Here is a 25590-nt window from a genome sequence, read left to right on the forward strand (position 1 = left end):
CATTACCAAGTCAGCGCGCACAGTATGAAATGGAGAGTGATGCCAGCGGGCTTAACTGTTAATTAACTGCTGGGAATTAACTGCTGGCGTGATCTCGCCCTGTGCCCATGCATTTCCTCCCCCAGAAGCGCACGCTCCCCGCGAGCAGACAAAGAGCCGCAGGTGATAAGTGGGAAAGGAGTTTATTTCGCCTCCCTGTGGCTCTCCCACCCGTCCCGGCGCCGCCACCTCCGCGGACCAAACGAAAATCACGGTGCGTGATTTTGGGCATGCCATTGACGCGCGGGGCGACCCGTGCCGCCGATGCGCTGGGGGACCACGGCGAGCAAACGGTGCCCGTGTGACACCGCCGGAGCCCGAACCAACTTTTCTGGGGGGCACGCGTGGAGGGGGGACCCCCCTCAGCTGCCTCCCCGCAGCCAGGAGCACTTCTGCGCCACGTCGGGCGGCAGCACCATGGGCAGGGACTCCCCGTTGAGGGACACGAGGAGCTGCAGCTCGGCCATGCAGCCCCGCAGCAGCCCCTCCCGGTAGCCGCTGACCCGCAGGTCCAGCGGGCGGCGGTGCCGCAGCAGGCGGTCGGCCAGCCCCAGGCTGCCGGCGGCCAGCAGCGACGGGGCGTACTTGGTGAAGGCGTAGTCGGCCAGGCTCAGCTCCGCGACGCCCCTGGCCAGGATCCCGGCGTCGGAAGCCTCCCCGGCGTCGGCCCCCGGCTCCTCCATCCGCACCCGGGTGAAGTGCTCCAGGAAGAAGCTGACGGTGGGCGCCGCCAGGCTGAAGCCCAGCTTGTGCAGGACGATGCGCTCCAGGTTGCGGAGCTGCTGGCGGCTGAAGGCGTCGCAGCAGAGGGCGAGGAGCTGCTTGACGCTGGGGGGGTGCACCTCTACCTGCGGGGGAACGGGAGAAGGGCTGCCGGGGGGCGAAGGGGCGACCGGGACCCCCCCCCCCAAAAAAAAAAAAAAAGTCTGGGGCTGCGCCGTACCTGCTTGCAGGCGATGAGCAGCGCCGTCACCCCCAGGAGCTGGAAGCAGTCGGCGGCCACCGGGGTGGTGGCGAGGAAGCGGTCGAGGGTGTTGACGGCCAGGCAGAGCGCCTCGAAGGAGACCCCCAGGTGCCGGTGCACGGGGATGAGCCAGCTGACCAGCCTGCAGCGAGCCTCCGCCGTCACCTGCCGCGACGGGGGGCGACAAGAGGGGACGGGGGTGAGGACGGGACGGGAGGGGACGGGATGGACGGAGGGGATGGATGGGGATGGACGGGACGGGAGGGGACAGGACGGGACGGGACGGGATGGATGGGATGGACGGGACCCCCACCCACCCCACCAGCCCCCACCTGCGGCTGCCGGGCGAGCGGCTCCCGGGGCTGGAAGCGGCTCTCCAGCCCCTTTCGGGAGCGGTACCAGCTCTCCCCGTAGTCGCGGAAAGCCTGCAGCTCCAGCCGGCTCTCCCCGGCCGCCTCCGCCTCCGCCTCCGCCCGCCGCCGCCGCCGCCTCCGGTCGGGACGCGGCGGGCAGGAGCCGTGCCCGGAGCCGTGCCCGAGCTGCGGGGTCCCCCCGCGGCCCCCGCTCGACGCTTCCACCATGGGGGCGGCCGCGCTGCCGCCGCCGGGCCGATATTTGAGCCGGGGGGGCGGCGGGGGCGGCGCCAGCGGGTCTCCAAAACACAACGGCAGCAGCGCCGCGATCGCGCCGCGGGGACGCGAGAACGAGCAGGGCCAGGAGGAGCGGGGCAGCAGCGGTGCGGAGGCAGCCCCGGCAGAGCCTGAAGCCAGCCCAAGCCCTTTTGCACTTTGTGCTTTCCACTTGGCCCCTACCAAAAGGGACGTTCTCACTGAGAGCTTCGGCTGCTTTAGATTATGCTGCGCTGGAAGCAAATTAATGAGGACGAGACCAGGAAGCATAGCACAAGATGACAAGGGAGATATTAAGAGCGCTGCAGTTCTGCTGGGAAGCTCAGGTCTCAATTCTGGGCCTACTTATGTCAGAGAGAGCTGTTTTAGACAGGCGAAGGGAGGGAAATCAAAGCGTTCCTGTAGTCTGACCACCGGTTTACACAGCAGAGCTGAGGCCAGACACGGCAATTTTATCAGATACGGTCACACGATTCAGTGATTACAAATGATACATAGAAGGAAATTCTCCTGGGTCAAAGGAGAGCAAAGAAGTCACTGGGAAATGGTAGAGAGGGGTTCAAGCAGCCCACAAACCCAAGGGCACAAGTGAAGAGGAGATGGGAGTGATGCAGCTTAAGGGACAGGAGCAGGAAACACTCAGAGGACGTACCCAGACCACGAGGACTTCGTGCCCCTAAAACAAAGCACATGCCCCGGAGCACTGTAGCGAGCAACACCCGCGGATACCAGCTCCGTGTCTGATGCGCTTCAAGAAGAGTGACACAAGTGTATTAAAAGAAGTATTTATTAAATAATGGGAACAGAGGAGAAAGTTCATCCATCCAGGAGAACACAGGCACAAAAGCTGCTCGCATACACTGCAGAAACAGAAAGCCACTGTGGTCTTTTTCTATCCCCACTTAAATTTTATGATAACTGTGCTTATCTATACACCACAGTTTGACCTGTTTCATCAGTTTTGCAGAAAACTGTTGGCCACTTAGGACAGTAACCAATGCTCTAGTTACTACAATAAAACCCTTAACAAAAAAAGGGAAAAAAAGATACTTCTTTAAGGATTACATAGCAGGGCATGCTAGAGAAACACAAAGAATACCTCTGAACTTCAACATTAACATACATAAATGGAATAAAAAAAATACATTCACCATGGTTAAGTAAGGAAGAAAAACCTCAAGGAAAATCAACGCTCTCATCACTAGGATTTAGCCATTTTAAGACACTGACTGATGTGTGAAATTCAAACCCAAAAGAAACAGGAGCCCAACAGTTCTCCAACTACTGAAACATCTCCAATTCATATTTCTAAGGATAGAAAAAAATACCTCAACTAGAACAAAAACTAGGAAATCATTCACTTTAAATTTGGCTAGCTGGGATGCAGATTTAATTTTCATCTTCCAGGAATGCAATTTATTTTTTTTTTTTATTTATTTTTTATTTTTAATATCTACACCTCTACTACAAAAGAAAAACATGTCTAGGAATGGTGTATAAAATTGAGGTTTTAAGATCAAACTTACCTGTTTAAGTGCTTCCTTCTCTAAGTGCTGGATACTTTGCAATTAAAAAAAAAGCACTCCCCCTCTTTTCTAGGCAAGCTGGACTATGACTAGTTTATCACAATTCATAAAACGATATCAGATGTGATTACTAGTTTTTCCTCAGAGGCCCTAGGAAACTATTAGAAGAACTTCCCTCCTTGCAGTGTTGAGCGTAGGCTAGCATTCACAGGCTAGTTTTACTTTCATCTTATGCTTTTCTTTTAGCGCAGCAGTACCGGTTCTGCTATTAACCATTTAACTGGGTATCGCCATATGTTTTGCTTGGTCTCTTTCAAGATCATGCATTCCCCTCATTGTCCTTTTTGTACACTACTAACCTCTGCTGCACAAAGTCTGTTCTTTCCAGATGAAAAAATCTTCTGCACTATGCACCTGTCTGTACACATGGAGCTTCTGCTCGACTGCAATTGTTGCATGGCAAAAAGTAAGAAAAAATTTCCCCATACTGAAAGCTGTTTGTGATCTGAAATTTTCAATTCATTGTTGTAAACAGTGTAAGAGGACCTTACACTGTTCATTAAGTTACCTGGTTATGAGCTACTCATTATAAAAGAAATAACAAAGGTAGTGGTGAGTTAAACACACAAATGCACAAACAATAAGGAGCAAGTGATACAGACAATAATGAACACCTGGAGTCTTCAGCTACTGATTTTTCAGCCATTTAAGGAACTGCCCCAATATAACTGTGAAGAGAGTCAACCTGAACTTTATTAACGAGTAAGGGGTAAACACAATCATCGTGAATATTATGAGATATTTGAGGGGGCTTGTGAGACTAAGCAAAGCTTATGGCAGGATGCGTGAGGAGGCTCGTGGGAGAGCAAAGCTTATTGCAGTACCCCTGGGGGAAGGGTCTAAGGCAGGAAAAAACAAGATTAGGGTGAACGAGGATAAGAAAGCATGAGAAGACACAGAGAAGGGGGAGGGCAGGCTGCTGGTCAGTACTCATGTTTGGCTGAGCCCTGCATCTGGTCAGGGTAGTCTGTTCTGTCTTCTTATTACAGCATTTTCTTAATGTAAACCGTACAGAAAAATGAAGATATCTGTAAGATGTATTGCTTTAATACTGCAAATTCATAGCTCAACAAAAGCACACTTCAGAAACCAACATGATAAATGTTTGTCTTCTGTTTGCATCTATCTTACAGAGCTCTACCCCACTGAGATTCAGGACCCAATCTTGAATTATTAGAACAGTCTGCACCACCATTAATGGTATGATTAGTACATTAAGCAGAAACAAAGAAAACCGGATTTGGCCACAGCCATTTTTATATTGAAAATAAACTACCTCCATCATTCTTACATTCAGACAAACGGCACTGATGTAAAGGCTAAACATATTCCACATTCATCTTTAAAAATTATATAGGAAGGTAAATCATATCCAGAAATCATGCAGTCTTCCTTTGTCATGGCTGGTATCAACCCAACTAAGCATTCAAATACTTTGTTAGTGTTGGAGTGTGTGTTTCTCCTGCCATTACCACACCTATGGTTTGTTACTGATGTCCAGTTTCAGTTACCGTTCTCTGTTTTTATCAGTTCTTTGATGATGTGTAAGACCTTATCATCTAGGAAAGAGAACACAAACACAACAGTAAGCCAAAAAGAGTGAGCTTAAAAACAGATTCCCCCACAAATCCAAGAAAAATCAGAAGATGAATCAATCTAGCTATCAGCAAATTATGGCGGACTCCAAAGTAAGACAAGTAATTCCCATTTGTGGAGCAAAAGAGCAAATTATGTCCAAAGCATGTGATTAGAAAGTCTATAAAGATATTCCATGAGCTGGTTTGGGCAATTCCAGTGTTTCACAGAAGAAATGGAGAAAATGACAGTGTAACCTGCAGACACATTAGTATGTTGGAACTCATTCTGTTCAGTGTTGTGAGCATCTAGTGTTCAAAGCTTTAACTGTGCTCCTCCATCCTTTACTGCAGGGGGCCAACATGCAGCTCCCCAGCGTTATTCTAAATTGTGAGACAACTCGCATAACACTTTAATTCATCCGTACCTGAGGTTCGCCATTATACCTCGTGATTTCTGTTCTGGGAAGTTACCTCACCATTTACTACCACTATCTTGAATGTTGTTATCAGAGTTATGTTTAAAACTGAAATTGTGCACATCATCATACATCTGGGATGAGCTGCATAATATCAGTAATGACCTTTCCAATTTATTTCTCTCAAGATAATGGAATTACATTCAGGTTACACTAATCCTGCTGAGTGCAGATGCAGCATACTAATACTTTCTCTAATCAACCACAACGTTCGTGTAGCAAATACTACATTAGCAATGCAGTAATAAAGTTACCTTCAAGTGACATTTTAGGATTTTCAAGCTTCTTCTTTAAAACAGACTCAATGAGAACTCTCAGTTGTTTGAAAATTACTGCAATCTTTACAGGAGCCTGTGAAGAACAGAGAAGAAGCATTTTCACTGCTCTTGAAGACGTTTTACACAAAAACATGGATTAAAACATCACCCCACATATAAATTGAGGTTTAAAACTATATTTCTACAAACACTAGGTATATGCATATGTATAAGTATACAGATAACATACTGATGAAATAACGAGGCTGCCTTTGAATCCTCTAACCTTTATGCAAGATATGTGTTGTTTGTAGCATCACAGCCTAAAAGAACAGCAGCTGAGAAGGATAACCCAGAATATGCTCCCCTATATATCACACCAACATATGATGAATTAATTAGTTAACTGATCTCCATAACCTCATTTTTCCAATTGCTTTTTCCCAGGTTAAGCTAAAACTGTTTGTAGCTTACAGTTTTCTTTGAGTGTAGCATAGGGCCCACAGAAGCACAGATGGTTGTAGTCCAGTAGCTGGCAGGTTGGCATAAGCCCATGTTTGCCATTTAACAGAACACAAAGAGGATTTTGGCATATGACACATTAAAGTTTGTCTGCAAAAATATCTTAAGAAAATATGTTTAGATTTTCCATTCCTAAATGGAATATTTGGGGAAAAAAATAACCATCCCAAACCCAAGCAAGCAGGTATTTTCCATTTGGACTTCCTTGTTAACAAATAGTTTTCTCTGAGCTAATAAAAGCAAAGTAGGTAATATTTTAAAGATAAACAGGTACCTATATACTTGTAAGACTGCAGAGAAGGGCAATATATAATAGCACACTCATCTGCTTTCAGTACCAGCTCCATGAAAGCAAGGTTTAGCTTACAACCCCTTTCAAATACCTTCTCTGAAAGAACACTGACTTTCTTCCTGAAAAGAGGGAACTGATGTGTCACAAGCTGCACATTACTAGACTATTCTTTCTAGAGTGACTTGCAAAGATTTTATTACATGTATATAAAATTCCCATCATTCCCTTAAACTCTTTCCTTCCCTCTCTTCATCCCACACAAACAGTGTTCTAAAGCAAGACAGTACATTAACTGTGTAACACAAAAGTCCATAAAAGGCAGTTACCACTCCAACGTACCTGAAAATGGATCCAGCCGTCAACCATCAGGAGACGCTCCCGATGCTGCACTTCTATATCCCCACCAAAAAGCAAAATGGGAAAGGGTGATATTAAAGTAGTCTCTCTCAAGTATACCTTAGCATACCTCACCTGTGTATAAACAAACACGAGCATTAAAAACAAACAAAAATCCCTAAAATCTACAACATCAAATTTCAGTGCTGCTTTTAAAAGCAGGAATTGTGTTTTTGTGGTTTGTTGTTGTTGTTGTTGTTTTTCTCCCCTTTAACAACCAGGTCAAACCAAATTATTGTACACAGAACAGCTGGTGGCAATTTGTCTGCCCTATACCCCAGAAGACATCACATTTAAACACTCCTAAGTGACAGGCTTATATATTATTAGGAAATTAGCTAAAGACACATATTCTTGCTTAAATTTAAGTTTCATCTCTCTCTCCTGGTTAAGACCAGAAGCACTGGGACAACATTTTCTTTCTATTTAATAAACCAAATGAAGTAAAAAGCAGGTAAAACTCCTCCATCAGACATTCTTCACAGCAGCAGCTGACTTGCCATTCTATCTATATCCACATATACACATGCATACATGCATAAATGAGAGTACATGGGTTGACACATACAGAAAGTAAACAATGGGGCTAGACTCAACGTGTGTTATTTTCGGCTTTGGAGCCTCTCACAACCAACATGGAATAGGATGGGCAAGGAGCTCTAGTAGGACAAACAAACAAACAAGGTGCAACTTCACACAGAAGAGCAGGCTTTGTTCATTCCCCTCTTCACGGAATAACTGATTCGCCTTAGCTGCTGCCTTGCCTTAAACTACAAGGTTCTTGGAGGCATGAAATACTTTCAGCTTATCAGAAAAATATGATTGCTTCATATGTATCAAGAAGTCCAAAGCAATTTCCCTCTCCTCTACAGTGAAGTTGGCCACTAGGCAACTGCTATCAAGGTTTTGCTGTACCAGAGGTTTATCTAACTAACTCACTTCAGCAAAGAGATGACAAAATTTTGAGTTGGAATGTGGAAGAAAGTGACAGGGGAAAAAAAAAAAAAACAACTGCAATTCAGTTAGGAAGTTCAGCAGTCAAATTACAGAATTAGCTATTTCATTTTATGTTGTTACTGAGGATGAGTGAGACCTGTAACAAGCTTCAAGACCTTTGAGTCTGCTTAGAACAGTGAAAAGCACACTGTGAAGTGCAACGCAAGTATACGACTGCATTAAAGCGTTCCTATTTAAGTTAATGGTACAGTGTCAAAAATTGTCAATGATAGTGTTAAATGACACACAGAAAGGTTCTTTCGTATATAGCTGTGAGTTTCATTACAAACAGACTTGTTCAAGATGTTCAACCTTCACATTTTAGTTCAGTACCCAGCTGATTCATCTTTACGGACATTAGGAACCTTAGACACTAAGGACTCTTAAGATGAATCAGATATTCAAGCATATTTTACACTGGTGTATCTTATTTCTCCTTAGAGGCATTATGCCACCTTTACACAAAATATCAGCTACATTCACTATTTTCCCCTAGTTATCCCTTTGACAGAGTCAAAACCTTACCTTCTCCTGGTAAAGAAGCCATCCATATATCTGTAAGTCTCGATTTACAGAGGAGGGATGCACTTGTGCTTTACCCTGAGCAGTTTCTACCATGCATGCCAGTTTCTCTGTGATATCCACAGATTTTGTATATATTATTTTTCCTACATTGTCATACAGCCCTGCAGTCAACACAGCTTTAAGAAGAGCTATTTCGTGGAGAGAAAGGGATTGTGTGGCTCCATTTCCATCCCACTGATGCTGAGTTGTAGGTGCTGCAAATCCTGCTGCTCTGACCACCCTTATGAGTTCTTGCTTCACATCCTGAAATCAGATAAGTAAAACACAGAGTTTAAAAAGGTTACATGCTCCAGTCCATCAGTCCCACCCCATCTCAATTAGTTGTGCTTTCCAGTGGAAAACCTATTTCTTAGAAAAAGCACTTGTGTTTTCTGTGGCCAACTTGGAATACTGGCTGTTTTTTTATGAGGAAAGCATTATCTGGAATATAGGATTAGATATACAGTACTGGATATACAGTAAACACCAAATCTCCCAGCTGTATTTTAACTAAAAAGAAAACACACATTTACATCAAGTATTCACTTCTGCTTCGGACATCTCAGGCATTCAAACTTAACTAGAAGAGATTAATTAGAATATTTTCTTAGTAAAAATAAAAGGTCCTTTCTGTAAGATTGTGGCTCATCTCTCTAACTATGAAACAGACCTGTTCTTACATATATAAGAATGACGGTCTAAGTATTTTAATTCATAAATTTTGATTCTCTGGTGGAAGTAAGAAGTGGCTTCTCCAATGCAAGTAACTGCAAAGACATATACCAACAAGTATGCATATCCAAGAGTGCCAGTGCAGACACAGCTACCTGAATTGATGGTACATGTTTCACTAGTTCCTAGTAAGTCCACTTGTTTTAGTCTCAACTAATAGGTACTGTGATAGGTCATCACTTAAAAAGGGCAGGATATTTTCACAGGAAAATTTTAACAGTTATTTTTTGAGCACAGAGCATAATTATTTGGTTTACCTCCAGAGTTAACAGTGAAGTCCTATTAAGGAAATTTCTTCTGCAATAAGTCATTTCAGCACGATACCCCCCTTCTTGTCGAGCCTTCTTCCACCTAAGGAAAAAAAATCCCATCTTATTGCAGCAAAAATAATCACATATAGAATACAACAGCACAAAAGTGGTAGTAAGTCAAAAGGCAATACAGTGGTTTTGGTCAGCATTCTCCACTCAAAACCAGAAATAAATGGCGTTAAGAAAGATGAATGCTGCTGGTCTGATACCACTCAGGAGAATACATCTGTAACAAATTTTACAGATTCATACAAAAATAAAAGGTAATTTTCTCTCAAAATTACACCTATGTCTTGACAATTGAGATGGAAGTCAGATGTGTTTTTAAGACTGTGTGCTGTTTTACAAATGAGGAAGAAATATGTGTATCATACTCGCTAATACATACATTTTTACTTTCCAAAATACAAAATATTCAGAACACAAAACAGACAGCAAAAAAACAAAAGCAACAACAACAAAAAACATACTAGCATAAAAAGAAGCAGTGCATCTTTGGTACATGTGCAAGCATATTTTAAAGGATAAGGTACCAAAGAAGGTATCTTTTTGTGCTACAGTATCTGATAATCTATTGTCATTCTGAGGAGAAAAGCTTCCAGGGCAAGCAATTCAAGGAAAGGTATTTCATAAGGATTCTTTCAAGAACTGTATTACTTGTGTTGTTAGCTTTTAGCTAGAAGGACAACAAAACATCATTTACCCTAGATAAGCTTTGTAGATTGTTATATGGTCTGAAACTGCCATTGCTAGAGATGATTTTGCAAGATCTGCTTCATCTTTTCGACCTATCGGTGTGGTAAATGGTGATTTTTCTGTCATAACTGCAGCCAAAGTTGCCTGCAATTAATAAAGCATACATCAGTTCAGAGTATTTTATTGTAAGATTACAGGTTTACTACACAAATAACTTTGCATTTTGTTTTGTAAAACAAATATTGTTTTTGTAAAACAATACTATTGTAATAGTATTTAACAATTTGATTGATTCAGATCTTTCTTACGTTAAAGACATTGCTTACATGCTGTCTTATCTACACTGATGAAAACCTAAGTAAGTATCAAATTTCAAAACTCACCTGAAATAGTTTGTTACATGACAGAGGAATACCCAATATGATACAGCGAATATCAACAGATTAAACAACTGCTGCTTTGAGTGATACCACATTACCAGGAGAAACTGGTAAATGCAACAATTTTGATTTTCAATTTTAGCAGCTAACATACCCATGCATCCTCTTAACTTGCATTAATTTAGTATCAGCTGAAAACATAAGCTATTCCACAGCCCTCATGTAATAAATTACCAAGTCAATTAATTTGCAATAACTTTCCATCAGCATGTTCTTAGTCTGCATCAGCTGCAAGGTAATCCAGATTGGTCTCACCAAAATGCAAGAGGGCTTTTTCTACAAGTTTCATATTCCCTGGGATCATAACAGAGAAAACTGCAGTCCAAGTATGACTACCTTCTTGTCAGTACTAGCTGGGAGTTTACAAACAGTTACATTATTCCGTCCTCCATGATATCCTGGAGTCTTCACCTTAAAATACACATTTTAACTTCTTACATCATCTTTTCAAAATACCATCTCGCAAGAAATCAGATTAATTTTAATAGTTAGCTGTTTCTATACAACTACTTTTTAGAAAATATTCAGATAAAGATGTCAGTATTTGTTTACTTACCACAGGATCCAAGCAGCCAAATATAGCGCCAAATATAAGCATTTTTCCAATCTTTACATTGACAGGGAGGGCTGCAAGGTGCTGGCCCAATGGAGTCAGTTTGGGCTCATTTAACTGGCAAGCCCCTATCTTCCTTAACAGATTCATGGCATTACCAATTACTTGTGGCTGTGGCGGGTCTAATGCTTTGGAAAGGAAATCTTCAGGAGAGCCAAGGTTGCATTTCTACAGAGTGAATGCACATATGTTTTAGTATAAAATCTATTATACTAAAAATCAGATGAACACAAAGACATTAATTTAACAAACTTTTACAGTAGCTACCAAAGAAACTGGAAAGTTGTTTTTGCAACCAAACGCACACATTCCCCACCCTCTGCACCAGCCTCTTGGTTACTGGAATAGAGATGCCCACCCCCCCACACGAGTTAGGTAAACATAACTTCATTGTTCAGAGGGGGCTTAGCATAGCATGAACACTGATCAGAGAAGTGTCACCAGTAGTCACAGGTGAGCAGGACACAAACCTGCTGAGATGTTGTTCAACACCTGGGCACTAATTTGCAACCAAAGTTAAACAGTGTTTGCTACAACCCAGCACTTAAAATACAAGCACATTACAAACGCCTCACAATACAGATCTTGAAATGCAGAAGGGTGAAAAACCATCCTCATACAACAGTTCTCCCATGCATATCCTACTCACTCAGGATGCGGGAAGAGGCCACTGAATTGCTGTTTTAAGCAGACGACAGTTTGGAGGATATTTAACTGAGTTTGAACTGTCATTCAGAGGTAAACTGGAACAGTATAGGTTCCTATTCTCACTCACCAGTATGCTTTGGATTTTCCATGACACAGGTACTGAATTTCTGCCACTGTAGTGGAAGAAACGCTAACTACACCGGATTAAGGCAATCCTTGCAATCCCCTTTTTAGCTAACAAGGTCAGAAATTCCATACCAAAATCATACCATAATATGAAGGCATAATTCCTCCAATGGCACACGTAGTATTTCTGGAACTGAATATTCCATGAAACTTTCAAACCTGTAACATCATAAAAAAGACAGAATCACTGTATAGGGTTTACATGGCAAGGCAGAAAGAGGTGCTCCAGGCATGCAGCAGCAGTTCCCCTGCGGCCTGTGGAGAGGCCCCTGGCGGAGCAGGCTGTCCCCCTGCAGCCCATGGGTCCCACACGGAGCAGATCTCCACGCTGCAGCCCCCCCGTGGAGGAGCCCCCGGTGGAGCAGGTGGATGTGGCCCGGAGGAGGCTGCGGCCCATGGAGAGCCCCCGCAGGAGCAGGCCCCGGGCCGGAGCTGCAGCCTGTGGAGAGGAGCCCACGCAGGAGCAGGGGCTCTGGGGGGAGCTGCCGCCCACATGTGGGGGACCCGTGCTGGAGCAGTTTGCTCCTGGGGGATGGATGGACCCCGTGGTACGGAGCCGTGTGAGAGCAGGTCTTGAAGAGCTGCTGCCTGTGGGCAGCCCCCGCAGGCTCAGTTCGGGAAGGACGGCATCCCGTGGGAGGGACCCCACACTGTAACAGGGGCAGAGAGTGACCGTGAAGGAGCGGCGGAGACGAAGCCTCAGGGACTGACCGCAGCCCCCATTCCCTGTTCCCCTGTGCTGCCTGGAGGGAGGAGGGAGAAGAGGGTGTTTTTAGTTTGCTTTTAGTTTCTCACTGCTCTATTCTGGTAGTAATAGGCAATAAAATACATTAATCTCCCTACTATGAGGGTGTTTTGCCCATGACAATACTTGTTGAGTGAACTCTCTGTCCTTATCTCAACCGTTGAGCCTTTTCCATCATATTTTCTCCCCTTTTCCCTTTGAGCAGGGGGAGTGAGAGAGTAGCTGTGGTGGAGTTCAGCTGCCCAGCTGGGTAAAATCACCACAATCACAGGTATGCAATTTAACATTCAAATTGAAGTTACAATCTCATGTTTCACATGCTCATTCTTTGAGAATGTTCTCTCAGGTGGTGTGTTTTAATGCATGGGTAAACTGACCATTACATTAAGGCACATGTGGTAGCTTGGAAAGCAGAGCTTTAGAGAAAAGAGGGAAAGGCAGTAAGACACCAATTTTCAAAACAGATTCTTAAAATGCATAGCTCTTAAATTGAAATGAAAAGTCTTACATACTGCTGAAATGCACACTTCACTGATTATTTCAAAATACTTTCAACTGAGATGGAGGCCAAGGCAAGGTAAGGTAAGGGTCCTGTTGCTCCAGACAAGCAGGAAAAAGGTTATTCTGCTGCAGTACCAGACACTAATCCTACACTGCATCCTGACTTAATCTTTTACATCTCTTATCCACAGAGACACCATTTCAGAAACTTATAGATGTCTGAAGAGATTAAAAGATTCAATGTTGTTAAAAAAATTATTTCCACAATTTCATAATGAGGCACTTTTTCTCTCATCTTGAAAAAGATTAAGAAAACATTTACATTAGAGATAAAGAACACAACTCAAAAAATCATGAAACCAAAATTAATACTACTTTAAAACCTTATGAATAAGACATTCAGATTACCTTTATTTTTACACTTGAATCTTTATAGCTTCCATAACTAAAATTAATTTCAATGAGATTTGTTTTCCACAGAATTAATACAACGGTATTTAATTTACAAAAACAAGTTTACAGTACCTGTCTCTTGTGTACATTCGGAAGCAGAATCCATCCCTAACACGCCCAGCTCTTCCTTGTCGTTGCAGAGCACTAGCTTTACTGACAAAAGTCTCCTCCAAGGAACTCATCTGACTACTTTCATGATACCTTAAAAATTATAAGGTGAGTGCCCATTCAGATTTCAGAATAAAAATGTATGTATATTTAATTATTAATTTAAAAGCCTATATACAAATACTATATTTAAATAGTAGTAGTTCGAGAATATGATGTTTAGTTTTGAAAACTAAGCATACCTGGGAAAAATGGTACATCACAGAACCTTGGATACAACTGATTAATTAAAGTGTAAAAATTGGAAGAGGAAAGAGTTATTACATTAGCTCATCAAGCCCACCTCCCTGACAATTCAGAATTGGTCCTTCTAGCATTTTATAGGGTTTTATACATTTAAAATAGACAAAGAGCAACTTCTAAAATGTAAGATATTATAAAAAAAAGATCTACTTTACTTTTAAACCAGTGCTTAATCAAGGTAATTCTTATCTATAAAGAACTCCCCTTATTGTTCTTCACGTCATTTGAAAATCCCAAGATTCATCCCAGACTTGAACCTAAATTGCAAGCTATTCTATGAGTTCAATACATTTAGTCTGGAACTGTAGGATAATAATGATACTACAGAACTCCTGTAGTACTAGCCTGCAAGCATGCACAGTAATCACAATGTGATTTATGAAAGTCAAACTCTCACCTATTTTCTTTTGTTCTCCCAGTATCAATTACAAAGACAACATCTGGTATCGTAATACCCGTCTCTGCTATATTCGTTGCCAAAACAATCTGAAATGAAGTAACACAGCAGAAATAAAAGAATTATGGAATGTCAGTTTTTGTCCTTGTAATCACCAAATGGTTGAGGTTGGAAGGGACCTCTAGAGATCAACTAGTCCACAGTTCTATGATTCTATGATTAGTCCACCCCTCTGCCAAGCAGGATCACCTAGAGCACATTGCACAGGATGGCATCCAGGCAGGTTTTGGATATCTCCAGAGAAGGAGACTCCACAGCCTCTCTAGGCAACCTGTCCCAGTGCTCTGTCACCCTCACAGTAAAGAAGTGCCCCCTCATATTCAGCCAGAACCTCCTGTGCTTCAGTTTGTGCCCACTGCCTCTCGTCCTGTCACTGGGCACAACTTAAAAGAGATCGGCTCCTCTTGACACACTCCCTTCAGAGATTTATATTGACGAGATTACCCATTCAGTCTTCTCTTCCCAGGCTAAACATGCCCAGCTCTCTCAGCCTCTCCTCATGTGACAGATGCTCCTCACCATCCTAGTTACCCTCTGCTGCACTCACCCCAGTAGCTCCATGTCCCTCTTGTGCTGGGGAGCCCAGAACTGGACACAATACTCCAGGTGGGGCCTCACCAGGGCTCAGGAGAGGGGGAGGATCACCTTCCTTGACCTGCTGGCAACACTTCTGAATGCAGCCCAGAATACCACTGGCCTTCTTGGCCACAAAGGCACACTGCTGGCTCATGGTCAGCCTGCTGTCCACCAAGACTCCCCAGATGCCTCTCTGCAGAGCTGCTCTCCAGCAGGTCAGCCCCCACCTGTACTGGTGCTTGGGGTTATTCCTCCCTAGGTGCAGGACCCTGCACTTGCCTTTGCTGAACTTGCCCAACTCTCCAGCCTGTCCAGGTCCCTCGGAATGGCAGCCCTCTGATGTATCAGCCACTCTGCCCAGTTTTGTGTCAGCAAACTTGCCGAGGGTGCCCTCTGTTCCTTCATCCAGGTCACTGATGAGTAAGTTGAGCAAGACTGGACCCAGTACTGACCCCTGGGGGACACCGCTAGCTACAGGCCTCCAACTAGACCGCTCACTGAGCACAACCCTTGGAGCTCTGACATCCAGTCAGTTCTCAGTCTGATTCATTGTCCACTCATCCACCCCACACTTCCTGAGCTTGCCTATGAGGATGTTATGGGAGACAGTGTCAAAAGCCTAGCTGAAGTCAAGGTAGACAACATCCACCGCGCCAGTCACCCCATCACAGAAGGCTATCAGATTGGTTAAGCGTAATTTCCCCTTGGTGAATGCATGCAGACTATTCCTGATCATCTTCTCCTCCACATGCTTAGGGACGACATCCACGATGAGCTGTTCCATCACCTTTTAGGGGACAGAGGTGAGGCTGACTGGCCTGTAGTTTACTGGATCTTTCTTCTTGTCCTTTTTGAAGACTGGAGTGATACCATCTTTCTTCCAGTCCTTGGGTACCTTCCTGTTCTCCACATCCTTTCAAAGATGATGGAGAGTGGACTGCCAATAACATCTGCCAGCTCTCTTGACAGTTGTGGCTGCACCCCATTGGGGCCTATGGATTTATGGGTGTCAAGTTTGCCTAAATGATCTCTAACACGATCCTTCTTGACCAAGGGAAAATCCTTTCTCCAGACCTCCTCTCTTATCTCTAGGGTCTGAGATTCATGAGGGACGGTCTTAGCAGTGAAGACAGAAGCAAAGGCAGCATTCAGTAACTCTGCCTTCTCTGTATCCTTTGTCACCAGGGCACCCGCCCCATTCAGCAGCGGGCCCACATCTTCCCCAGCCTTCCTTTTGCTATCGATATATTTGAAGAAGTCCTTGTTGCCCTTGACATCCCTTGCCAGACTTAATTCTAAATGGGCCTTGGCCTTCCTCATTGCATCCCCGAGTACTCCAACAATGTCCCTGTATTTCTCCCAAGGGACTTGTCCCTTTTTCCATATGCTGAATACTTCCTTTTTGTGTTTGAGTTTTGCCAGGAGCTCCTTGCTCATCCATGCAGGTCTCCTGCCCACTTTGCTTGCCTTCTGGCTCATAGAAATACATCAATCTTGGGCTTGGAGGAAGTGATGCTTGAATGTTGATGAGCCCTCCTGGACCCCCCCATTCCTTCTAGGGCCCTAACCCAGGGGATTCCTCCAAGTAGGTCCCTGAAGAGGCTTAGTCCAGGAGAGCAAATCAATATTTAGAAAAAAAATTGTTAAAAGTTGTTGTTGTTGTTGTTGTTTTTTAAACTCAGAATTATTTTCCTAAACAAGCTGACAAAGCATTAAAAATGCTATGACCTGGAAAATGATTTAGTTTTCCCCAATTACTCAGGAGTCTAAATTTGTGAGAATTTCATATTCACGTTTTCTTTTATAATCCATCAAAATTACTAATAGCTAGTATTTGCCAAAACTAGTCTATTTAAATATAGTCTGGAAGTAAAATACTAATTCTGAAATAAAAAAAACTGCAATTACTAGTAAAATTATAGGAAAGCAATAATTGAAGTAGCTCTTAGAAAAATACTAGGTTTAAGAGTTTGTCTGATTACTGTCAAGATTTCACAGCACGCTAACTTCCATCTCTTACAGAGCACCAAATTAGAAGAACTGTTTCTTTCCAGTGAGAAAATTCCAGGAACAACTGGTTGTCATGTAATTATGTATGATTTGATTTTTAAAAATTCATAGTTGCACACTCATAAAAAAAATTCTTCAGTGGTGTAATTTGCTTAACATACCTTTCTAACGCCAAGTGGAGGTACTGTAAATGCAGCTGCTTGATCTTGAGTTGAAAGAACAGAATGCAAAGCTATCAATCTGTGCCTAGAATAAGAAATTATACTAATCAATATGTATGTTAAGATACAGTAAAAATTAGAGCAGAAATACTACAGCAAGTTGGAGAAAGCAACTAGAATGCACGCTGGAAAGAGCAAAACTTTGCATGACTGGTTTCAGCTAGGATAGAGTTAATTTTCCTCCTTCTAGATGGTATGGTGCTGTGTTTTTGATTTAGGATGAGAAGAATGTCGATAACACACTGATGTTCTAATTGTTGCAGAGCAGTGCTTACACCAAGCCAAGGACTTTTCAGCTTCTCGCTCTGTCCTGCCAGTGTACAGGCTGGGGGTACAGCAAGAGCTGGGAGGGGACAGACCCAGGACGGCTGACCCAAACTGGCCAAAGGGATATTCCATACCATCTGACGTCATGCTGAAAATTAATATGGGGAGAGCTGGCCAGGGTGGGGGATTTAGGCATCCATGAAACTGAGTTCTTTACATTATGCTTCTGAGATAAGGACTGTCACTGAAGCTTTGTACACAACTATACACATAGGCAACTTTTAGCCTGAGTGAGAAAAGCCTTCAGAGAAGAGAGAGTCACAGAAATTTGTAACTTCCTTTTCTTCTAAAGCTTGACACCTAAGGCCATCTACAAATCTTTTAGAATTTGACTGAAAATACTCCTTTTATGCCATAGCATTGCTACCTTTTAGTTACCTATAAAACAAATTTCAAAACTGTGTCGCTACAACCCTATGCCACTTCTCTTAGCAGATTACTTTTTGTGGATCTCTTCTAAGTAAGCAGCCATTTCTATGTAAACAGTATACCATGAAAAGCTATTTCCCAGACATACTATCCCCCATGCCCTAAAAAGTGGAAATGAAGTAGTTGAGTATTTTGTGATTAAATACGTTTGTTCAAAAAGTCAAGTCAAAAGAAAAGAGACGGTTATGAATGTACCATTTCTAAGCACTTGTCATCTTTGCTTAGATAATAAAAATGGATTTGCAGTAAAACCACCTCAAAGGTGTAACTCTCAACTTCACTTCTCAAGAATAGCAGGCTTTAACAATCAAGAAGGACGTATTCATCAAGCTAATCAATTAACTATAGAAAATATCTGTGTTACCTGTCACGCAAGCTAAATCTCCTGTCAGTTGAAATGAGATCATACAACTGTTGGATATGAGCAAGGCCTGGTAAGAAGATCAGCACAGCTCCTTCAATGTTCTTGAACTGGGGACTTCTATCTGGAAAGTGACGATACAGACACACAGTTAAAACAAACATGCATTTGCAGACAGCCTCAGTTGAGAACAGGAAATAATTCTGAGTCCTGTAGTAAATACTTTTTAGGATGTTTCATATAAAATTAAGTCAAGAATCCTTATCACTAGCTAACAGTGGGAAATAAATCCAAAGGGCAGTCACAAGTGTATAAACTTAAGAAGCAAACTGTACCTAAGTATGCAAGCAACTCCAAAATAAGTTCAAGGTTGATCTTGTAAGGATTCATATAGAAGACTGCTTGCTGTGTACGACTGCTATACTTCTGATAGTAAGGAGACAAATCAATACCAGATCCAGACTGGACTGGGACATACTCCTAGAAAGGAAGAAGAGGAAAAATCATATGCTCAGTGTTTTATAAAAAAGAGGTCAATTTGTCATTCACTTTAGCCTTCTTAAAACATAATAAGTGACATTTAATTGACAAACTTCCCATGGAAAACAGTGAGAGTTAGATTAAATCACAGACATCTACATAACCTCTGTATAGGTAGATAACTGCTACTGGTATTTGACATCCCAGATGAAAAAGGAATAAAAGTCCATGCAAGCAGTACTACACATTATGTTTTACGAGTTAAAGCAATTCACACGTCCATAATCTAATTAGTAGAATTTCAGAATTCAAATTCTGTATTGTAAGCAAACAGCTTCCCTTTTCTTCTCTCCCTTACATTCCCCTTCTCAACGAATGGTTGAAAAGAAATTTCAGAGTCAATTATGTGACAACTCCTGCAGTGTTTTGGGGAAGGAGGTAAGGGGGAGGAAGATAAATATTTGTTCTAGTAATAATAAATTGTCTATAAATATCTCGGACATACATACTTAGCATAAGGCTTCTGTGTTAAGTGGAATCATTGTAAATTATTTCACTGTTAAACCACTTCAGAAAGAAGCTTTCCACCACATATCCTTCTGTACTGGAATCTCTACAGAAATAAATTATAAAGATGGAGGAGCACTCTGGAAAGCACTTTGGCTTCAACCAAAACATGCTGTTGTGATGTTATGGAGTAACCATCACTTCAGGAAAAATCTGCAAATCACATGTAGCATGCTTTGAACATGTGTACACCAGTGTTTGATCACACCAAACTAAGTGGTCTTGCAGAAACCTCATGGGAACAAGTTAGTAGACAGGTGTCCACCCAAAATATACACAGCCTAGAGCTGAACAGTCTACAGTTGCCTGTGGTCAGAGGCATTCATACGCTTCCCTTCAAAAGTTTTAATTCAAAAACAAGTCCAGCTGTCACTGTAGAATAGTTACAAGATGAACCATAGACAGTCAATCCAAAAAGCTCTACATCTTAACATAAGTTATCCCATTTGGCATGACAAGTTGGAGGATCTCGGGAAGTTTTTTGCTAAAAGAGATGTGGCCTTGCTTTTTCTGTTCTTCTTAGTTCAATACTGAGGATAATTCTTTGGGAGAACTTATTTAAATGCTTTTTCCTCTTGCTGCGTACAGGATTAGAGCTGGGATTTTGCGAAAGAGAAACAGCAGATCTCAGTGTCAAATGTGTCAAAATTATGGCAGCAATAAGGGAGTTGAGAAAAACATAAGGACATGGCTTTAGCAAATATTTGATTTGCACTGTAGAAGTGCCATTGCGTCTTGTGTCAACTGCTGAAAGAACACTTGATATTATACAAACCAATTGCATTTAATTAACAGAGAAAAAGGTAATAAAGCAAAAATAAAACTCCTAAATTGAAATTAGAAACGCCTATTTTACCTGATACTTTGTAGTGCCTCCTCCTTTGGTAGTAACATTTATCACTACTTCCTCCTCCTCCTCCAAGAACTTCTGACAATATTCTGAGTCTTTCTCCAGAACATAGCCAGTTGCTTCAATTACGTCTTCAACATGGAAAATCTTTATTGAAAATTCACAAAAAAAAAGGCATGTCAAAATCTTATCGGCAGCTTTTTTGTTCTTTTTTTTTTTTTTGTTCATACAAAGCTGAACAGGGCATCCCTTTCCATTTTAATGGTCTAATAGATCTTGCAAACTTCAGCTTAATCTTTCTTACGCTTTTTGAACACCCAAGACTTGCTATGAATTTGTTAAAAGATGTTAAAGGATCTCTCCATATGACCACTGACATTACCTTTACTATAAGCCACGAGAAACATGCAACTTTGTCACTGCATTTTTTTGTATGTGGAGAGAGACAGGAGAATTCAGTACTTTCCTTACTACCTACATTCAATAGAGAAAAATCAAAATGTCACTGTCTTCAGATGAGAATGATTTTAATCAACTGATAATATATCAGAAAAAAAAAACAGTACAATTCTGTAGTTCAAAGCACTGAAGTTTTCAAAATGGAAAAAGGCTAGAAGCCTGTGACATAAATACTTAAGGTATTTTTCTGACCAATAATATACAATATAATTATATTTATTTCAAATACTAACTAAGCAAACACGGTATAGGTACAAAGTGCCTTTTAAAGTCAGAGAAACATTTGCCTACCTCAACAGGATAACTCCTCCCTGAAATCCTTAAAATGGGACAGTGCGAGAAATAGCTGGAAAACTTCTCGCTGTCTACAGTAGCACTCATTAAAATCAGATGCAGGTCTGAACGTTTATGCAAGATCTCTTTCAGGATAACTAGCAAGAAATCAGACTGGACACTCCTTTCATGCACCTAGAATTGGAAAAAAAACATATACTAACTTCTTAATAAAGATGGTAAGTCTAGGCCCAAAATAACTATAGTTTCTGCAGAAAAGAAAGAGCTGACAACCTCGTCTACAATAACATGAGATACACTCGAGAGAAGACCATCTTCTTGAAGTTTCCGAAGCAGAACACCTGTTGTACAGTATAGTAGTCTGGTGGCTTCTCCTGTTCTAGATTCCATACGAATTTGATAACCACACAGGGAGTTCTATAAAAGAAATAACATGACATTAAAAATACAGGAATAACTTAAAATAGTAGACAAGCAACAGACGCTCAAAATTAAGTTAAATTTAAGCACTGTTAGAACCCAACACTGCACAACCTGCTAATTAAATAGTATAGCGAATGACTGCCACATTGTTTTTTAATACATACATTTGATTTTGTTAAGAAAGGGAAAAATATATTGAAATATAGCAACCTGAGTTTCTCCAGAGCAGGAAAGAGCCGATAACCTCAGTATTCTTTTTAAGGGTTCTTGGTAGCCCTCAAATAAAAATATTTTTGCAGTGGAGGTATGGAATCCCCCTAGGGATTTCACACAAATAGACTACCATATAACATACATGACCTTGCTTTTCTTCAAATAACAGAGAACTTTGCTGGAATGGACCTCTCTCAAAGCTGGGCCAGGCTTCAAGTCAGATTAGATTACTCAGCCTTATATCCAGGGCAATTTTCCCTTACTGATGGGGACCCCCTACTAATAGGGATATCAATCTCTCTCGGCAATCTTTTTCAATGTTTGACAATCCCCATTATTAAACACTTGCTCTTAGTCACCCTTGGTAAAATTTTTTAGAAATCACATATGGATACCCAGAAGCTCAGCACTGACAATTTATAAAAGCAGCTGACACAGCAAGAAGAATTTTTCAAGAAAAAAAACAGTATCTAATTTGGTTGTGTAAGGAATAATAATGTTTTCACTTTGTACTAAGAATCCATCTTCCTAAAATTTGATCAAGATTAGAAACAGGAATCAAGATGCACCTTACCTTTCCTCCTGGTCCAGATTCACAGCCTAGCTCTTCACAAACCCTTGTAGCCAAACTCACTGCTGAGATTCTCCGTGGTTGCGTACAAAGAATATTACACTTACTTGACCCCTCATCTAGCAGCAAGTCTTCTAACAAGAAATGGGGCACCTGGGTACTCTTACCACTGCCTGTTTCACCAGCTACAACAACTACTCGATGTTTTTTAAGAGTTTCCACAATTGAATATCTGTGCTTAAACACAGGTAACTCCTGTCTCTCTTTCAAAAGCCTCTGGTATTTGGGGGAACTTTGCAGCTTTTTGAACAAAATCCTGGAAGGTTCCAAATTATCCGCTTCTGGCGTCTCAAGTGAAAGACTGCTGAAGTCCTCATCAGAAACTAAATTTTCCCAGGAATCTTCAGGACCTTCAGATACTTTCGGTTGGTTTTCAGATTGTAGCTGTTGCTGTTGCTTTAGTTTGTTTAATAATTTAGCAATAAAGTTATCACGAGGTTTGTTAGTTTCTATCTTGTTTTCTTCTTCCTTTTTCTTTTCAATATCACTCCATTCTAGCCAGACATCTCGATAGGTAGGAGGCAGCAACTGATGAACTGACTTAGGGAGAAAAACAGAAAAAATTTACTCTGTATACTACTCAGTAACGCAACTAACATTTTATGTGTAAATGAGCTTGCGTAGCAGAAGATATGATAAGGCTTGAGATACAGAACTACTTGTAAATACAGAAGCTGTGAAACCAGTTATATTAACATCAACAAGACATTTTATTCTCAGCTATCTTGCATTCTTTGCAACACTGAAAGAACAGTTTTACTACAGAATAGTTTCCTCCCCATATGCTGCAATGCCCGTGATTGTCAATAAAAGCAAAGTATTATATCATTCAAGCAAAGAACTTAATGGATAACACTTGACTAAACTGTTTTTAAAATTTAATTACAGAGACTACAATTAAAAAAAAGCAAAAGGGAGATTCCAAGCTAAAAACAGTAATATTGGTGAAAGCCTTACCTGTCCCTTGGTTAGATGATAGAGCGCCAAAGTAGCAGCTAGATGTTGTGCTTGCATACTATCTTCTGTTACAATTGTAGGACACATTGCCATTACATCATCTGATGACTTGATAACCCTGACCCTTAAAAATAGATTCACACAGGCATTTCTCTTAATTTTTGTTACCTATATAAACAGCACACCTGTTAATGTTGTTTAAAACATGAGTAAAAATCAAATACAGGAATTAATCTAAAAAAATTAATGTTTTTCAATAATCTTTTGTGAACAGACACAGCTGATCACATTTGACTGAAAGGCAGAAAAATTTCAGCAGATTACAGCAGCATATTTGTAGGGTGAAGTGAGTTCTCCCCCTTCTCCCTTGACGTTGCCTTCATTTTCCTTACAGCAGAAGTATTTGTACACATACACACCACCATTAAGGTTAGCTGCTTTGAAAGAACCAAATACTGGTGTGCCTTTGTGTAATCACTTAGCATAGACAAGCTACTGAGATGCCAGTTAAACAGATGTTAGCATCTCAGCAGATTGCTAACAGACACATGCCAGTCACATCAGCAGTAAAATTCCATATATTCTCTGAGGAACATTATGTTTAAACATCTAGTAGCTTCTACCTTGAAGCAAGAAGTTGGGATTTCCATTTTATTTAGTTCCTTCAAGAAGCACTATTCATTTGTAATGCCATGTCTACTTTGTTTGCATATGATAATATACTTTATATTATACTTTATAGTATTTTATAGCACTACATTATAGACTTAGATTTGAAAAGAAACATAAAAGTCACTGATATTGCAGTGTTTTGGTTACAAATTTATGGTAGCTGTTACACAGGTTTCTAGCTTCTGCTTTAAACAAATCCCAAAAAGGTTTTTGTTATTCATATGACTAAAACTTATGGCTTAATGTATTGCTTTGAACAAGAATGCCAGAAGTTAGTAGTCCAAAATTATTTTACAGAATTAATTTGCTTCAGAACCTTTCACACAGCAGTACAGAATTCAAAGCTAAATAAACTGATCCCCCCTTTAAGGGATCACTCAACAGAGTTTTACATTTGCTGTAATGTCCAGCTGAAGTGTTACTTCTCCAGAGCTATCCAGAGTGAAATACTTCCCTGCTGGACTGAAATCACTCGAGTTAAACACACTACATTGATATAAACCTGGACCAACATGACAAAACAGAATTTTTGAGCATTTTTATTTTTAAATAAACCAAAAGGAAAATGTAAAGGTTATGTGAAATACATACCTACATTTCCAGTATCTTCCAACTGGAACCTTTTCAAAGGCAGGATTTGGGCTCTTGGGAAAATTCTTCCTGCACCAGTCAATCAAAAATTGTTTTGGAGATTTACCAGTCCAGCTTCGAGCACTGTAATCAAAGTTTCTTACATCTAGTGGTTCTTTCTTTTTGGCTACAAGAGTAGAATGACACATACTTTAATTCTCCTAAAACTTGTACTTATTTTACATTCAAAAATGTTTTATCTGCTCTACAAGTCTGTTTTCACTAGAGAGTACTGTTTTCTGAAGTGTTCTGCAGCTCTACTAAACGAACAGAAAATACTGGTGCTGACAAATGACAGAAATTCCTGCTTTTTCAAGAAAGGAAATTAATTCCTAGCAGGAAATTAATTACAATATTCTGTTTACAATCTTCGATCATTCAGTAATTCAAGAGCTTTTACTAATATTCTGTTGTTAGGAAAATATTAACAGTTTGAAGGTTTACAATGAAAACACTTTAGAAAGATGTGAAGGTGACAATTAATGGGAATGGTCACTAGCCCTGTAGCAATGAAAAAAGAAACACAAGATTTTAGACATGACAGTATGGCAAAAATAGCTTTTAGCATCATGTGCTAAAACAGATACGGATCTTGTCAAGTTAGCTTGGTCAGCAAGACAGCCCATCTGCCATTCCCACAATGAAAAGTTGACAACTCCACACTGAAATGCTATACAACCCTTAAAAAAAGAACTGATACTGTAAATCTGTGGTACATGCCAGGCTTGTATTGAACAAGTTCCACCACACCTTTCTCTTCCTTTGCAGCACCTTCAGGTTTTTCAAGCAAACTCAGATTCAAAGTGGTTTCTTGAGGTACGGGAGCTTGAGGTAAGGGAGCTTTTTTCTTTTCGTTTTGTTGTTGGTTTGAAGTTTTCACAGCCGGATCAAATACCGGATGCTCTTCAAGCACTGCCATTTCTGTCAAAGAGAATATATAACTTATTTCTACCAATTGCTGAGCATTTTGTTCCTTAAAAAGAGAAGAATAATTACATT

At 41.2% G+C, this 25590-nt stretch overlaps 2 protein-coding genes across 2 annotated transcripts in view; both read right to left on the minus strand.

The window, feature by feature from the left end:
• Positions 1–401: 401 nt before the first annotated feature.
• On the minus strand, positions 402–1902 carry CCNO (cyclin O). Its single transcript, XM_035553506.1, has 3 exons — positions 1336–1902; positions 983–1168; positions 402–887 (listed from the first exon to the last, which is right to left on the minus strand). Exons 1-3 carry the CDS (start codon positions 1900–1902, stop codon positions 402–404), a joined length of 1239 nt encoding a protein of 412 aa, XP_035409399.1.
• Positions 1903–2403: 501 nt separating this feature from the next.
• DHX29 (DExH-box helicase 29) overlaps positions 2404–25590 on the minus strand; it is a 28511-nt gene continuing 5324 nt past the window's right edge. The window contains exons 8-27 of the mRNA XM_035553707.2: positions 25342–25512; positions 24553–24718; positions 23290–23413; positions 22276–22872; positions 21339–21482; positions 21063–21239; positions 20319–20459; positions 18751–18895; positions 18419–18539; positions 17239–17323; positions 14432–14520; positions 13696–13824; positions 12008–12083; positions 11034–11258; positions 10045–10181; positions 9288–9381; positions 8260–8562; positions 6682–6813; positions 5526–5622; positions 2404–4777 (exon numbers count right to left, since the gene is read on the minus strand). Coding sequence (XP_035409600.1) covers positions 4722–4777; positions 5526–5622; positions 6682–6813; positions 8260–8562; positions 9288–9381; positions 10045–10181; positions 11034–11258; positions 12008–12083; positions 13696–13824; positions 14432–14520; positions 17239–17323; positions 18419–18539; positions 18751–18895; positions 20319–20459; positions 21063–21239; positions 21339–21482; positions 22276–22872; positions 23290–23413; positions 24553–24718; positions 25342–25512 — 3209 coding nt within the window. The 3' untranslated portion in view covers positions 2404–4721. The remainder of the gene's footprint in view (positions 4778–5525; positions 5623–6681; positions 6814–8259; positions 8563–9287; positions 9382–10044; positions 10182–11033; positions 11259–12007; positions 12084–13695; positions 13825–14431; positions 14521–17238; positions 17324–18418; positions 18540–18750; positions 18896–20318; positions 20460–21062; positions 21240–21338; positions 21483–22275; positions 22873–23289; positions 23414–24552; positions 24719–25341; positions 25513–25590) is intronic.

The sequence above is a fragment of the Cygnus atratus genome, chromosome Z (genome assembly GCF_013377495.2).
Source record: "Cygnus atratus isolate AKBS03 ecotype Queensland, Australia chromosome Z, CAtr_DNAZoo_HiC_assembly, whole genome shotgun sequence".
NCBI classification, from domain to species: Eukaryota; Metazoa; Chordata; class Aves; order Anseriformes; family Anatidae; genus Cygnus; species Cygnus atratus.

Excerpts from the sequence above, each read along its gene's own strand:
- CCNO (XM_035553506.1), bottom strand. The coding sequence starts at position 1,902 with ATGCTTCCTGGTCTCGTCCTCATTAATTTGCTTCCAGCGCAGCATAAT. Across the intron at positions 1,169-1,335 it reads CGCTCGCCCGGCAGCCGCAG|GTGACGGCGGAGGCTCGCTG; the intron begins GTGGGGGCTGGT and ends CCGTCGCGGCAG. Across the intron at positions 888-982 it reads TGCTCATCGCCTGCAAGCAG|GTAGAGGTGCACCCCCCCAG; the intron begins GTACGGCGCAGC and ends GTTCCCCCGCAG.